Genomic DNA, 16,615 nt, shown 5'->3' with positions numbered 1-16,615 from the left:
GCAGGGGCTCTAGGTAGCTCTGCCATTGATGCCCGCAGAGGAAGGCATTTGGATGCTCTCCCTCTGCATAAAGAAGTGACAAGGGCATACTTAGTCTTCCTTATCACTGCTTTTTGTTCTTTCCTATTTTTCTGGGGACTGTCTGTTCTGGGCACACTGCACTCACAGCTTACCAGGGCCCAGATGTGGGCAGTGAAGGTGTGGCTGTTACCACAGGGTGAGAAGCGGTGAAACTTCAGAGGGAACCATGGAGCTTCTCACCCCTTCATTCCACTTCCTTTCCCCTCTTTTTGTCCTCCCTGGAGTTTATAAAGGTAGCACCAAAGTCGGTTAAAGATTTGGATTTATGGAGTTTTAAATTTTTAAAATAACCCATCCAGGCTCTGGGAGGCTGCCGCTCAATGGCTTCAGACCTGGCTTCGTGAGCTCAGCACCCGACGGGCAGGCAGAGACCACATTGCAGGGCTCCAGCCCCCGCCGCTGCCCTGGCCAGAGTGGCGCTGCTTTCATTTTATCTACCTGTTCGTCTCTCTATCCATCCTCACCCAGGGGCATGCTTCCATTGACTTTAGAGAGAGGGGGAAGGGGAGAGAGAAACATTGATAAGAGAGAGAAATAGGGACTGGCTGCCTCCTGCGTGCATCCTGACCAGGGGCCGAACCTGCAGCCCTTTGGTGAATGACGCTCCAACCAACTGAGCCCCGCAGCCAGGGCTCGCTGTCTTTATGTATTAGAGAGCTAAGTGAGGTTTCGTATAAGGAGACGGAGGGCTCTGTTGGCCAAGCAGTTGGAAAAGCACCCGTGGTGGACATCTTGGCTCCCCTGCTGGGTTGAAAACATCCCAAACACCATCCTGCTGGAGGCCGGCTGCCAGGCCGGACAGGCGTTTTGGGGAACTTGGATTTTCAGAGGCTCCACGGGCTCCTCTCTTCTGACAGAGAGGAGCGGCTGCTCTGCCTGAGGTTGTTCGCTGGCCCCTGTGTCTTATTTTTGATTTTGTTGTGTGGGGTGTTCTGGCCCTCCAGCTCTGCGACCTTCAATGACCTTCTCTCTTGGTCCCAATATGTTTTGTTTCCGGGGAAACCCCGGGTTAAGTAAGCTTGCAGGCTGTCGGGGAGGTGGCCTTCTCAGCAGGCCCCCGGGCTGACGCCCCATTTTTCTTGTCCTTTTGTGTCTTTCAGTCAGCGGAGTTCTTCGAGATGCTGGAGAAAATGCAGGTGAGCATCCCCAAAGTGGGGGAGCCGAACCCTAGGGTGGGGAGGGCACCACCCCGGCTGAACCCACGGGCAGAACGTGGGGCCTTGCACGGGGAGGCAGAGGAGAAAGGACTCACAGTGCCCGTGGCCTGGACAACCTGAGGCCATTTCTGTGCTGAGTGGCACCGAGGGTCTGGGGCAGCTCCTGCCTGAAGAACCGGGAGAAGAGAAAAAGCAGAACCCCAGCAGAGCAGATGGGTGCTGTCAACCCCACGGTTGTGAGGAGGACTTGAGCAAGGTTCCTAGAATGGGTTGGAAAGAAAGCCTGGAAAAAAAAGCCCCTTCTTGGGAGACTGATCTTGTGTCTGGGAGGCAGAGCTGTGGGTGAGAGGCAGACCTGAGTTCAAATTCTGCATCTAACACCAGCTTGCCGAATTCCTTTCCCTGTCTGAGCCTCTAGCTCCTGTGTGTTGTCTGCTCACAACACTAGTCTCACCTCACTCTGACACCAAATGAGTGGCTGTTTTTCCCCACCCCACGAGACAATTCTGCAACACCAGCCGGGTGTCCCACCATTCCCCTCAACGCTGAGGACACCTTCTACCTGGAGTTAGTGTCCAGTCCCACAGGGTGACGGCTCTGCCCACAGGCTGCCTCCACTTCAGAAGCTGGTCACATGCCCAGGTTGTCACCTGTGCTTCTGACCCACCGGCTATACATTGGAGGTTCCCATGACCCCCCTTCTGCTGTTCAATTAATTCCTAGAGTGGCTCACAGAACTCAGGGAAACAGTTTACTTACTAGATTACTGGTTTATTTTAAATGGATACAACTCAGGAACAGACAGATGGGAGAGATGCAGAGGGTAGGGGTGTGGGAAGGGCTCAGAGCTTCCCTGCCCTCTGAGTGCCCCACTCTCCCCGAGTCTCCACGTGCTCACCAACCCCAGAAACTCTCCTAACCCCATCCTTGTGGGTTTTATGGAGGCTTCATTACTTAGGCACGACTCAGTGGTTGTTTCAACCTCTGGCTTCTCTCCCCTCCCGGAGGTTGGGGGTGGGTGGGACTGAAAGTTCCAGCCCTTTAGTTGTGGTTGGGTCCCCTGAACCTGCTCCCATCCTTAGGAAAGTCTCCAAAGTCACCTCATTAACACAAACTCATGAATAACACTCCTTTCACCTTGATGGCTCGGGAGCAGTTGCAGGAAGGAAGGACAAAAGGCCCGCAATTGTAACAGAAGTGCTGCCAAATGCTCTCATCGCTCTCACTGCTTAGGGAGTTCCCAGGGTTTCAGGGGTCTGTGCCAGGAATGGGATGAAGACCAAAATATGCATTTCTTGTAACAAATCCCAGTATCTATCTTCTGTAAATAAGTAAGAATAAAAGTACCCACTTGTTGCTGGGATGAAGTGAGATGATAATATGTGTAAACACCTGGTAGGCACTGCTTAGAAATCAGTGTTCAGTGTGGATTTGGGGGGCCTTTGTAATTTCTCATCACCAAGGGGTCAGGGCTCACAGGTAAGACCTGGCGATGCCCTAGGGAGTTGGGGGAGAGGACCAGAAGGTTTCACTGACACAGGTAGAAAGAGTGGGAAGAACGCACTGATAATAGCCCATGTATTTTAAGCACTAGTCTGGGGTCAGAGATTGACAGGTGTTATCTCATTTCTTCTTGACAAGGCTCCCAGGAAGTAGGTACATTGTTATTATCATCATCATCCCCATTTCACGAGTGAGGAAACTGAGGCATGGAGATATTAAGTACTCAGGGGCTCATGACTAGTAAGTAGCTTCAGAGCCAGGAGGCTTAGTCGTTATATCGTGCCTTTTACCTGAAGTAGATGCTCCAGGCTCAAGGAAGGAAGATTCTATAGGAATGGTCTCGAAGCTCTAGGAAGTGAGGCAGGTAGGGCGCCCGCTGCCATTCTGAGATGCAGGTGGAGCTCCTGGGGGCTGCTGCTGTGGGAGAGCGAAATCTCCTTAAGGATACGCAAGGGGAGGGACTGTTTCAGGGGAAAATGTTAGTGGTTGTGTCGTTACCATGAGCAGGTTACTAAGATCCTCCTCCGTGCCCAGCAGAGTGCAGACTACAGACTAACTTCATGTGTATCTACAGGCGCGCAGGGAACTTACAGCCAGGGTGTGGAAACAGGCATGGCATGCGCCTTGGCGGCGAGTGGCCAGAAACTGAGGATGATGAAGTGCTCCGTCCCCTGGAGCAAAGCTGGGATTTCTCACCCGCAGCCCATGGAATCGTGGCACTCTGGGAAGCTGGCGGGGGTTTGGCAGCTCACCCTGCCTCCTCCCTGGTTTCTCCACTGCCACCCAACCCTTGCCACCACCACCCTGCCCCCAGTGGACCACCCTGCTTCTCTGTTTGAGCGCGTAATTCAGCCCTGTTGGACCGGCCTTGTGTTATTCTGTTGTTTTGAGGCTGCTCAGCTCGACTTCCTAAGTAGATTGGGAGCCCCTCCAGGGCAGGAGTCTGGTGTTTTGCTCCCTCTGGGTCTTCATGGCTGCTGATAGCCTGGGTGGCTTGCTGATTCCACGTCTGCTGAGGCTGCTGGGAGTTAAATCAGACTTCCCGGTGTTCAGGTCCCTGCTCTGTGACACTGGGCCCCAGTCTTGGAGGGCCCACGGCTCCCAGCTCCTCTGTGTGTAGGGAACTCATACATGGGAACCGGTGGAGACAGAGCCGGTGGCACAGCCCGACTCCATCCTTGCGTGTGGGTGCCCTCCGTCCTCATGCTGCCATTGTGGAGACCGAGCCTTAGCGGTCCAGTGCCCAGGGCGCTCTGTGATTTGTGAGGAGCTGAAGTTGAGGAGTGAAACTCCTGACCCCAGCTCTAGAGTCTAGGAATTCAAAGAAGGGCACAGTCTTTGTGAGGCAACAGGGGCCAAGTGCACCCTTCCCTTCTGGGTTCTGACCCTGACTCTCTAGCTGAGTGACCTCGGTCAAGTCATTGTACCTCTCTGAGCCTCAATTTCTTCATGGCAGGGGGAGGAGAGATAATGACAATACCTATGGGCAAAGGATGACAGACCGAGTAGGGGAGAGGGCCTTGGCCCTGTCATGGGGGAGGGGAGGGGACAGGAGGCCCTTGTTTTCCTGCCCAGGGGCTGTTCCCAGGCTGGAATGACTAATGCAGGACAAACAAAACAGACCTCTGACATCACCCCCTTCCCCATCCACCCAGTTTACCTGCCCGGACAGAGTCTGCTGGCCCACCCAGGTGGCTTTCTCCCTGTGGGGAGAGGAGCACCTGTCCAGTGGGAGGGGCCCTCCCACGCCCACCTGACTAGCACTTTGGGGTGACTCAGCTCAGAGAAGTCCGGAGAAGCCGAGGTCTAGGTCCCCCCGGGGAGCAGGGGCCCTGCTCTCCGCCGGCTACGGGATTTGGTCACGCGATTGGGGGACAGGTGGCCCAGCCTCACATCCAGGCTCTGCCACTCGCTAGCTGTGTGACATTAGGCAAGCAAATTCCTCCCTGGGCCTCGGTTTTCTCATTTGTAGAGAGGTGCTGAGGGCTTCAAAGGAGACGACAGAGGGGTGCGCCGTGGCAAGTTCAAGTCCCCTGTGTTACATGAGTAGGCAGCGACTGCTCCCGCTCTCTCTCTTCCCCGGAGGGGACCTGTTTCTCCCACTTGTTCCACCATCTCATACCCTTGTGGGATTTATAAATTAACATGTAACTGTGGGAACACCGTGTCCTCTCTGCCCACAAAACCCAGTTAAGTCGGAACTTGCCTGCGGGACTGCAGGCCGAGGCCCTGCTCCCCAGCACCGAGTCCTCCTGATGCCTGCCGGGAGCTTGTCTGGTCCGGGCTCCGCATGGAGTGCGGTCCTTGCAGCCATGCATCTGGCAGGTGGGAGGACGGGCACTAGAGCCCTCATTTTGCCATGAAGCTGTAAAGGCTGCAAAAGGCTCAAGGCTATCTAGGGTCACTAATAGCAGGACAGTGGCAGAATGAGGACCATGCCCAGGCCACCTGCCTGCCACCTGTGGCACGTCCCACCGGGGTGGGGTGCAGCTGGTGTGGCATGAGGTCCCGAGTGCTGGCTCTGACCTCCAAAGAGGTGGTTCCCATTCTGCCCCTCACCTCACCCTCTGAGAGTCACGGGAGCTATTTCAGCACCATGATGAGAACACTGCCGACCTGGTGACAATAATAAGTCACAGCTTTTACTATATACCAGTCACTCTTCCAGGGGCTTACTTAACATGTTATCCACATTGATCCTTCACCACTATAGTAGGTGCCATTGTTGTTCCCATTTTACAGATGGGAGCACTGAGCCACAGAGGGGTTTTGTGACTTGCCCAGGGTCATAAGGTCCCAAGTGACAGTGTTGGGATTCGAACCCCGGTGGTCTGGCTGGGTCCATGCTCTTCCCCTCTTGCCCTGCTGCCTCACCTGGGCCGCTGTGAGGTCTGCGTGTGACAAGGTGTGTGATGTGTAAGCGCCCAGCGCATAACAGTCCTTGCTGTTGTTATTACTAACCCCCAGCTAAGGCAGGTGCTTCTAAGGAACTCTGTTTGATCTCTGTTTTGTGGCCCTTGCTTTTCTATGGATCCTCTTTTCCTTGTTTCTGCAGGGGATCAAGCTTGAAGAGCAGAAGCCGGGACCCCCGAAGAACAAGGTGGGCTGGGTGGGGGAGGTGGCAGCCAGGTGGGCCCAGTGAGGGGGCCATGTGAGAGGAAGGCAGGGGGAGCAGCCAGTATGCTGGGGTCCCATCTTATACCATCTAACTCTGATTTTCACCAAGAGCCACTTAAGTGGCCTCAGCTTTGTTGACTAGGGTACAGTGGGCAGCTTCAGAGTAGGCCAGGGTGAGACTTTGGGGGGGGGGCGAAGGGCTGGCTCCTCCACTCCGCTCCTGTGAGCGAACCACACACGGCGTTTAGGGCCCAGGCTCCTGCTCCAGGCTCCAGCAGTGTCAGCTCTCAGCTTCAGGTTCCCTGTCTGAGGCCCAGGGGCGCAGTGGATCACTTGGAGGTCGGCCCCCTTGCCTGGAGGGGGTGCTGGGTGGGACCAGGGCCAGCTTCCTGTGGGAACCTCCTAGGGTGAGAAGCTAGGAGGGTCAGCGCGGGGTGAAGTTCAGCGCCTCCGTGTACTGCATCTTCCTTCCTCTATGTGCTGCATCTTCCGCTGGCTGCTTTGAACTCAGGTTCTGTCAGTTTGGGAATGAACTCACGAGAAGCCCGAGCCCGGAGCTGCCTCTAGGCTGTTCATCCATCTGGTGTTCTTCCCGCTGCTGCTCCCAAAGCCCTAGTGCAGCCTGCCAGGCCCCCCAGCACACCTGCTCCCCAGACCTGGGTGTGCCGATGGAAACAGTGGTCACTCTTCTTGGGCACTGCGGGACTAACGGTGGCATGTTTGTTTGTCTTGTAGGATGACTATATCCCGTATCCTAGCATCGACGAGGTAGGAGGTCCCTGGATCCTGTCTCTGGAGCAGGGTTGGGGGAGCTGATGGTGATGATGGGGTCCCTGCCCTGCCTCATGGGGGAGAGAGCCTTAGGACTGGGACCTGTAGCCTGAAGCCTTGTCCCTGTGTGACTTCAGCTTTTTCTCTGGGGGTACATTGGGAGTGCTGAGGTTGGAGCTCTTGTGGGGCTCATAGGAGGGGTTCATGTGATTGCCTTTGGCCTCATGTATGGGGGTACCCTCCATGGAGAGTCTCAGATGTGGGGGATCCCACCCCCCGGTGCCCCTTCCCTGCCCCTGCAGACCCAGGGCAGGCTGCAGTGCCAGACTCTCCCTTCGCCTCCAGATTGTGGGGAAGGGAGGCCCATACCCCCTGGTCGTCCTGCCCCAGTTTGGGGGCTACTGGATCGAGGACCCAGAGAACGTGGGCACGCCGACCTCCCTGGGCAGCAGCGTCTGCGAGGAGGAAGACGAGGACAGCTTCAGCCCCAGCACCTTTGGCTACAAGCTCGAGTGCAAGAGTGAAGCCAGGGCCTACCGCAGACACTTCCTAGGGCAGGTGAGGCCGAGGGGCCCTGGGTGAAAACAGCACCAGAGGGGGTCTGCATGGGGAGCCCAGTGTCCCTCTCCAGTGCCACCCGCCCCTCTCTGTACCCTCCTGTCCTGTCCCTTCTATGTTGCTACTCTCTGTCCTCCCTGGGGAGGCCTGATTGGCTCTGCTCCTGGGTTTGCAGAAGTCTGGAAGGCGCAGTGTGATGGGTCCTTGTGGGGACCACCCCCAGCAAATGTTCTCGGAGGAGATGGAATGGGTACTGTTTGGGGGCTGAAGGAGGGTGGAAGGAAAAAATATGTTCTCACACCTCAGAGTCTCTGTTTCCGTCTAAACAGTACAAATCTCTCATGCCCTCGTTCAGGCCGCTCCCCCGGGGCTTGTATTGGATGATGTGCTGTGAGCTTCTGATTGCTTAGCAGCAACAGTTACATTTCTTTAAATATATTCTGCCCTTCAGACTTGCCAGGTTCTAGAAGTCCTGAGGGCAGATTCTGGAAGTCTCCAGCCTAAGTCAGCTTTGCTGGGTCTCACAGGGAGGAGGTGGAGTGGGACACTCCACTCCCGCCCCCTGCATTGTTAAAATGTAGACTCCAGGGCCCCTGGCCTGATACAGCAGGTCTGGGTGGACCCCCTGAGCCAGGGGGAGACCCACTGTCCAGAGATCTCCCTGCTCCACGTGGGTGGAGGTGGCAGGGCTCCTCCTAGTTTTATTCTCACAGATAGTCTGAACTGGCAGGGGCTGCTCCCTGGGAGGGCGGAAGTGGACTCAGTGTCTTGTGTGAAGAACTTGAGCTTCAGTCAAGACGGGTGTGGGTTTGAACCCTGGATCTGTCACCTACCAGTAGTGCGACCCTGGATAATTACTTTATCTCCCTGAACATGTTTTCTCCACCTGTGAAGCGGGGGTGGTGGGCCTCTCTCCCCCATGAAGTTCTGGTCTGGGTTTAAGGAGACAGTGGATAACGGGTCCTTAGCCCAGTGCCTGGCACAGACGGCCCGTGGACTTGGTGGTGGGGTCCTCCTCTCTCCCTTCTTCCACCTCTCCCTCCGCATCTGTAGCAGCCACCGCTGTGGGATTCTTCTCTTCCTACGTGCTGTGGGCTTCTCACTCCTGGTGAAGGAGGTGATTTTGGGGGCCATCCCTGGAAGGTCCCCCTCCTCCCTGCTAACACCTGATTTCTATTTCCAGGATCATCTAAACTTTTACTGTACTGGCAGCAGTTTGGGGAACTTGCTCCTGTCCATCAAGTGCGAGGAGGCGGAGGGCATTGAGTACCTTCGGATTATTCTCAGGTGGGGCTGCTGTGCTGTGGAAGCCACACCCCTCATGGCGGACACCCAGAAACACCAGTCTGACCAGTCCTGTCTGGGTGTGCGGGGGAGGGGGGGAACAGACCGGGCAGTGTTGGAGTTGCCAGGCAGGGGGACTGGGTGTTATGCCAGCTGACTGATCCAGGTCTCAAGGTCCCGTAGAACGTATCCTCACCTGCCTGTCTCTGGCGGTAAGGAAGGTGGGGAGAAAAAATAGGGATGGCTCATTATGCGGAGACACAATGCCAAATCATCCTGGGAGAGGGTTTGCCAGAACACTGCATGCGGCGTGCGTCCAGACGGGAAATATAAATCCCAAAGCGTCTGTTTCCCAAGATGGAATGATGGTCACAACAGGTGCGCCGATTCGCAGCTAAGCTGGGGACCTCTCTGAATGATGGCGTCCTCATGGGCAGGAACTGGAACCGGTCTCTGTTTGGCTCGACTCCCTTGTCTTGTAGAACCTCTTTGTACCAGGAGCTGGGATAGGTGCTTGGGCTGTAGTGATGGCTGAGCTGTGGTCCCTCTTCTCTACAGGCTTACGGTCTAGTGGGAGAGGAAAATGGGATTTCAGTATGTGTCACAGGCATTATTTTGGTGCCATGCACAGGATGCTGTGGGAGCACAGGGTCTGTGTGTTATTCCCGCCTGTCCCCGGTGTCAAGGCCGAGTGCCGAGTGCTGTGAACCTGTCCAGCTCCCAGTCTCTATTGGTTGAATCGAATTGGAAGTCCTTGAAGGTATTTGGAAAAGAATATAACATTTTTTTTCTGCCCAAATTTTGAGATAACTATGGGAGGAGAGCGGGACACAGCCCTGCTATGGGAGAGGTGGGGTGGTACCAGGAAGTTGGTAGCACCCATTTGGTCTCGGTTTGCTTTTTATTAAGGAAGGAAGCGATTTAGCTCTGGAATGGCGGCTGTAGGAGGAGCCAGCCCCCATTTTGGGCAGAGCTTCTCCTTTGGTGAGGCCTACAGAATGGGGGTGGAGGGCACGGTGGTGGCCCTGGGCATGTGCCACCTCTTCCCTTGCCTCTTCTTGTCCCAGGACTCATGGGGCCAGGTGGCAGGAAAAAAAAATGATTAAACACAGGCTGAGGAGATCTTCAGAAGCCGAAGGCAGAATGTCATTGCAGGCGTTCTCTGTGCGAACTTGTCGAGAGGAGCAGGAGAAGAAGCACCCAGATGCTTCAGTCAGCTTCTCGGTTTTCTTAGAAGTGCTCGGAGAGATGGAACAGCATGTCTGCTGAAGAGAAAGGGAAATCTGAATATATGGCAAAGGTGGACAAGGCCCATTATGAAAGAGAAATAAAGACTCATATCCCTTCTAAAGGGGAAACAAGGGAGTGGTTCAAGGATCCTGGTGCACCCAAGAGGCCTCCTTCGGCCTTCTTCTTGTTTTGTTCTGAGTGCCGTCCAAAAATCAAAGGACAGCGTCCCGGCCCATCCTCTGGTGATGCTGCGAAACAGCTGGGAGAGATGGGGAGTGACGGCTGCAGGGGCAGCATCCTGGTGAAGGGAAGGTGGCCATGCCGAAGGAGAAACCCGGAAAGGATGTTGCTGCAGACCGAGCTAAAGGAAAGCCTGATGTGGCAAAGGAGGCAGTTGTCAAGGCTGAAATAAGCAGGAAAAAGAAGAAAGAGGAGGAAGGTGAGGAGGAGGAGGAAGAAGATGAAGATGAAGAAGATGATGAATAAGTTGGTTCTAGTGTAGTTTTTTCTTGTCTATAAAGCATTTAACCCCCTGTTCACAACTCACTCCTTTTAAAGAAAAAAATTGACACGTGAGACTGTACGGTTTGTCTTTAAACTGTACAGTGTCTATTTTTGTGTAGTTAATGCATTACTGAGCGCGTCTTCGGAGAGCCCTGTCCTGGTGGTCTTCGCAGTAGCCACAAGCCTTGCCTGGTACGGTAGGGGGGCTGTGCCTTGGCATGGAGGTTCAAAGCAGGCTCTTGTTTGTGCTCAGCATGGATTAGTAATTCATAGAGGATGGTGGTTTTCATCTTCAGTTGTCTCTGATGCTGAAATAATTGCTCTGTTAACTGAATACCAATCTAATGGCAAAAAAGGTTGTGGCTGTTTTGTTGACATTCTGAATGCTTCTAAGTAAATACAGGTTTTTTTTAATGAAAAAAGGAAGCTTTTTTTTTTTTTTTTTTTTTTTTTTTTTTTTTTTACTGAGGTTCACCTGGCTAAAAATCATATTTGCAAGGCAAGGAAGAATTAATTAAACCACTGGAGCCAATTTTCTGAGGGAGCCTTACCTGCACCCTCATGTCCAAACAGGATTTTGAGCTAGGTGAACCTCTGTAAAGAGTTACTTTTTTTCTTAATAAAAATCTGACCCAGGTTGGGTAGGGTTTTTGAGTAAGATAACAGTTAAACGCCAGGATCTGACCCCTTTTTCTCATACTGTATCCTATCGGAAATGCTGCGTCAGGACTGAAAACTAGAGAAAGATGTCAGGAATGTAGTAACATATGGATTTTTTTTTTTTTTTGTAATCTATGAGGCAGTTAGGGCTAAAATGTAGGAATGTTGAAAGTTGAATCCCAGTTCCCCTTTCTGAGAAAGCAGTGTAAAGTGGGAATATAGGAGATTGGAGATTCTGGGGGAGTCCTGTACTCTTCAGAAGTGAGGGAGCACCCTAGAATAGTCAGGGTCTTTCCACGTGGAATCACTTTGGTTGTTTTGAGCCAACAGCGTTTGAAATCATTGCCATGGGGAGACCAAGGGCAAGCTCAAATGTGGCTTTCGCACATAAAAAGCCAGTGGATAGTGTGGCGGAGAGAAGCCATACACCAGCTAGCAAGTTGGACAGTCCCATCATGCACCTGGAGTGATGGCCAAGCCAAAGTGAAAACCAGGCATAAAAAAATGGCCCTGCTTGACCAGACACAGAGAAGGAATTATGCAGAGATGAAACTCCCCTGCTGGTGGTGACTCCTGTCTGAGCTTCTTCCTCATTCCTTGTAGGCTTCTGATTATTTGACTGATGTCTCTTAACAACCAGCTCTTCAGCCTAAAATCTGAGAAGACTATTTAACAGTCTGTATGGGCCACTGAGAGTAGCCCAGAAAAATCTACCCACAATTTGGAAACAAATAACAAACCTGAATAGATTTCTTCCTTTTCAAATTTAAATATAGAGAAGAAGAAGAAGACTCTCACAACTCAGTGAAAGAGAAGATTCTGCATCTAAAAAAGCATAACCTAGCATTTAAAACATAGGGAAATAATCAAGTTTTGAAAAGGATTTACGATAGAAAGTCAGGTAAAATTTAGATACCTAGTAACTTTGTATTTTCAACCAACTTCTGGGAAAAAAACCTACACGAAAGAAAAGACAAAAGATAAAGTAAAGAAACAGAATTAGATGAAAAATTTGCTGGTTAAATGAAGGAAATAGCCCTGACTGGTGTGTCTCAGTTGGTGGGGTGTCGTCCCACAAAGTGAAAGGTCACTGGTTCGATTCCTAGTTAGGGCACGTGCCCGGGGTGCGGGCAGGTCCTGGTCAGGGCGCATGTGAGGGGCAAGTGATCGATGTTTTCTCTCACATCACTGTTTCTCTCCCTTTCTTTCTCCCTCCCTTTCTCTTTCTCAAGAGAGACTAAATAAGATCTTTTTAAAAATTATGGAAATGATAAAAGAAAACTAAACATGGCCAAAAAGAATTTTAAATGGCTTTAGAGGCAGTAAAGAGCAAAATTTAATTTGTGGAAAACCCAGTTAGTAATATTGAGAACATGCTTAAGAGGCTCTCATATAATTCAGAGGAAAACATAACAGCCTTAAAATGATGAGAGAAAAGTCGTAATGACTATGGAGGATGGTGAGCAGGAATTAAATGCGGATAATTGACATTTGTAAGCTGTTCAATACTTAAATCTGCAGATCAAAGGGACTCACTCAGTATCAGACAAAATCAATGTAAGGAAACTAGGAACTGGATATAGTCTGGTGAAAATTTAATATTCTATGGATAGAAAATCATTGGTAGAATGAGAACATTCCAAGTAATAAAAACAAAGAAAACATACACACATAGAAAAAGATAGAATATAAAGGAATCATAAATGAATACAGAGCACCGAAGTCTGAATACATAGATGATGTGTAAAATATAAGTGAGTTGAATTACACCATTAAACAGTAAAGATTATTTTTTGCCTGTTTCCTCTATCTTTATTTTTTTGATTTAATTTTTATTGTATTTTTTCCATTACCATTTAGTCCCCTTATACCCCTCTTCCTAGCAGTCACCGCCCTGTTGTCCCTGTCCATAAGTCCTTTTTCTTTTTTGCTCAGTCCCTGCACTTCCTAACCCCCACCCCCGACTAGCTGTCATCTGCTCTCCATCTATGCGTCTGTCTCTGTTTTGCCTGTTAGTTCAGTTTGTTCATTAGATTCCACATATGAGTAAAATCACATGGTATTTATCTTTCTTTGACTGGCTCATTTCACTTAGCATGATGTGCTCCAGGTCTGTCCATACTATTTAGCAAAGTGTAAGATTTTCTTCTTTTTTACAGCTGAGTAGAATTCCATTCTGTAAATGTCCCACAGTTGTTTTATCCACTCATCTATTGAAACAGTAATGATTCTAAGTTGGGTCATTGCTCTCCCCACCAAAGCCCCCCACAAATCAATCAATTAATCAACCAGTCTATATTTGATTAAAGAAAGTATCTTTAAAAAGAAAAGTGTTGAGAAAAAGTTATAACAATCAAATACAAAAAGAGAGCAGAATTGGCAAAATTAATACGGAAAAATAGATTTTAAGGCAAAAAAGCAATCAGTGAGAAAGGCTGCTGATCACGAAAGATGAAATCCACAATGAAGGTATCTGATGAGCTTTTTATTATTAACTGTACATATTATAACAGTGTATTATATGGTACATAGATATTGTGTATGCACATGTATATAGTATATATGTATATATAGTGTATATATAATGATTAGAATATGGAGAAATTTACAGAATATAACTGTAGTGGTAGATTATAACATAGTTCTTATTACAGATCAATGAGGATGGGAGCGAGAGGATATGGATCATCCCAGTATTATCTGTGTGAATTACATGTGTATATAGATCTTTATTGTAGCTATCTGTACTTAGCCCTCAACCTTCCATCCTGTAATGGAGATTTCTGCCTCCGTGTGCCTGTGGGACGTTTACGTGAGTGTAAGGGGATCAGTGGTTCTGTGGATGTGCTGCATCAGAATCATCTTGGAGCAAAGCAAAGTAACAAACCACCCCAGACTTCAGGCTCCAGCCGTTTAAAAGACAATAAAAGTTAAACATGCACATACATATATCTTTGAATATAAATAGGTAAGATATGTGAAGACAAATAATAATATATATTCCTATTTCCTCCATATTTCTGACATGCTGTGGAACATACTGTTTTGGAACTTGCTTCTCTGAACAATATGTCTAGAGTTCTTCCCATATTGGCACGTGAAGAGCTGCTTAACTCCTTTTACTGCTGCGTAGTATTCCATTACATGGACATGAAGGAATTTATTAGCAGACCCCCTGTTCCTGGCCGCCGTCGGTATTTTAGTAGCACAAATACCGCTGCAATGAATAACCGTGTACAAATGTCAGTCTGTACGGCTTAAAATAAGTGAGTATGGCTGGGTCAAAACATGAATGCATTTGTATTTTAGTAGATATTGTCAAATTGTCTTCAGTAGGGGCTCTATAAATTTGAACTTTACCAGTAATGTATCCAGAGTACTTATTTTCCCAAAGCCTCTCCGACAGAATATTTTGTCAAACACTTGGGATTTTTGCCAATCTGATAGGTGAGAATGGTATTTTCATGTAGTTTAAATTTACAATAATGTTATTGAATTATGTTGGGCAACCCTTCATATATTTAAGGAGCACATGTATTTATTTTCTGTGAACTGTCTGTCCATAAGCCTTGCTTATTTTTAAAATTGGATGGTTAGTCCAAATTTCTATTTTTAAAAATCTTGCAGATAAAAATGGAATTGCCTTTTGACCCAGCAAGTCCACTGCTGGGATTATACCCTAAGAATCCTGAAACACTAATTCAAAAGAACCTATGCACCCCAACGTTCATAGCAACACAATTTACAACAGCCAAGTGCTGGAAACAGCCTAGGTGCCCATCGGTAAATGAGTGGATAAAAAAAACCGTGGCATATTTACACAATGGAACACTACACAGCAGAAAGAAAGAAGGAGCGCCTACCCTTCGCAACAACATTGACGGAACTGGAAAGAATTATGTTAAGAATTCTCTCATGGCTAAGAAGTAAGCCAAGCCGTGAAAGACAAATACTATATGATCTCACTTATAAGTGGAACCTAATTAACAAAACAAACTGGTGAGCAAAATATAGCTGGAGACATTGAAATCGACAACAAACTGACAGTAACCAGAGGGGAGGGGAGAGGGAAATAACGTGGGAAGGAATAGAAAGGGACAGAAATGAACATGGATGAGGAACCCATGGACAGAGCCAAGGGGGGCAGGGATTGAGGGTGGGAGGTGGACATGGGTAGGGCAGGGAAAGTGGTGTGGGAAAATGGAGACAACTGTATTCGAACATCAATAAAAAATGGGAAAAAATTTAAAAAAATGAAAAAAAAACCATCTTGCAGGTAATTCTCGATAGCAGGTAGATTTAAGAACCAGTCTTTTGAGGCACAAAGTAAATCTATATAAATTTCAAAAAGCAGATATTTTGCCAAACATATTTGCTATACTTAGAAGAAAATTAATTGCCTTAAATAGCTTCTTATTAAATATGAAAGAATAATATTTTCAAGTTGGTGGTGGTGTTAGTAGTCTCTCTGTGCCTCAGTTTCTTTGTCTACAAAGTGAATGTGGTAGTTCCCACCTTAAAATTATTGAATGCTTATTATGCGCCAGAGCTTAATACACTGTGGCTACTCAACAGTGGTCGCTGCTATTATTATTGATATTATTACCTAAAGAGAATAAGAGGAAGAAATTAACAAAGATTAAGGCCAACACAAATAAATTAGAAATAAAATGAACACAAAATTTGATAAATCAATCTAGGCTACAGATTTATATATAACGTAGAAAAAGATATTCATTTGGAAGAAAAAAGGTAACTAGTTAGTCAAATATAGATAAACATGATAAAAGACACAAAATTAGGCATTAGAAAAGGCATATAGCCACAGATAGAAGAAGATTAAATAATTGCTAATAGATGTTATATTCAATCTACATTATTATATTGGAAATTTTATTTGAAACAGATGCCTTCCTAGGAAGCCATACTAATTTAATATGAGATTAAAAACCTGACCAGATCAATAACTATGTAAATAAATTGGAAAGTTTCCAAAGAATTCTCTCTCCAAAGGTTTCTAGATCTAAATGGTTTGCAAGTAGTTATTTTAAACTCATAAGGAACAGATTTCATGCTGTTTAAACTGTTCAAGCTAAAAAAAAATTGAAAGCTTCGCAATTAGTTTAACAACATTTGAAAGATCCTCATGAAAAATAGTAGACCATTGAAATGAAAAAAGGAAAAGAGAAAGAAAAATATGGGCCAGCTCTGGCTAGGTGGCTCAGTTGGTTGGAACAGTGTCCTCTACACCAAAAGGGTGCAGTTTTTTGGGAGGCAAAAAACTGGAGGCAAAATACGGGAGGCAGCGAAACGATGTTTCTCTTTCACGTCAATGTCTCTCTCTTTCTTCCTCTGTCTTGAATGAGGATTGGAAAAAGACAAAGAAAAAGTAGGGGCCAGCATTCCTTACGAATGTAGAAGTAAAGATTCTAAATAAAATACCAATTCTAGCAACTCAAATATAAGCAGTCTACTAACAGAATAATTTACTATAACCAAGAAAGAGTTATTTTAGAAGTGCATAAATGGTTAATATTAGGAAATTCATTTATTCATTCAGTGTTTGTTTAACCAAGGCATAATAATGCCTCGTATATGCCAGGCCTTCTCTAGGGATGGGGATGTGCGAGGAATATGCTCTTGTCACCTGGCTGTAGGGAGTCTTCCATCCACATTAGGTGTTCTTATTCCTTGTCCTTACTCATCTTCCGTGGACATGGACTGTTACAGGCTAGTGAGGGTGACCAAAG

The 16,615-nt window shown here is 48.2% G+C and overlaps 1 protein-coding gene and 1 pseudogene across 14 annotated transcripts in view; both read left to right on the top strand.

The window, feature by feature from the left end:
• Window positions 1–16,615, top strand: part of RAP1GAP2 (RAP1 GTPase activating protein 2) — a 209,488-nt gene that overhangs the window by 145,523 nt on the left and 47,350 nt on the right. For 10 of the 14 annotated variants that reach the window (XR_008425155.2, XM_053911455.1, XM_045198990.3 and 7 more), the window contains 5 exons: window positions 1,182–1,217; window positions 5,797–5,841; window positions 6,594–6,626; window positions 6,975–7,187; window positions 8,371–8,474. Coding sequence is in view for 13 of the 14 variants with exons in the window: in XM_053911455.1 (XP_053767430.1) it covers window positions 1,182–1,217; window positions 5,797–5,841; window positions 6,594–6,626; window positions 6,975–7,187; window positions 8,371–8,474 (431 nt within the window). In the remaining variant the exon portion in view is untranslated. The remainder of the gene's footprint in view (window positions 1–1,181; window positions 1,218–5,796; window positions 5,842–6,593; window positions 6,627–6,974; window positions 7,188–8,370; window positions 8,475–16,615) is intronic. The other 4 variants (XM_053911457.1, XM_053911456.2, XM_053911459.2 and 1 more) reach the window with 1 other exon arrangement.
• Window positions 8,481–10,647, top strand: LOC112308425 (high mobility group protein B1 pseudogene; annotated as a pseudogene).

This window comes from Desmodus rotundus, chromosome 9 (genome assembly GCF_022682495.2).
Source record: "Desmodus rotundus isolate HL8 chromosome 9, HLdesRot8A.1, whole genome shotgun sequence".
Classification (NCBI taxonomy): Eukaryota; Metazoa; Chordata; class Mammalia; order Chiroptera; family Phyllostomidae; genus Desmodus; species Desmodus rotundus.
Note: the sequence above shows the minus strand (reverse complement) of the source record. Positions and strands in the feature narration are given on the sequence as shown.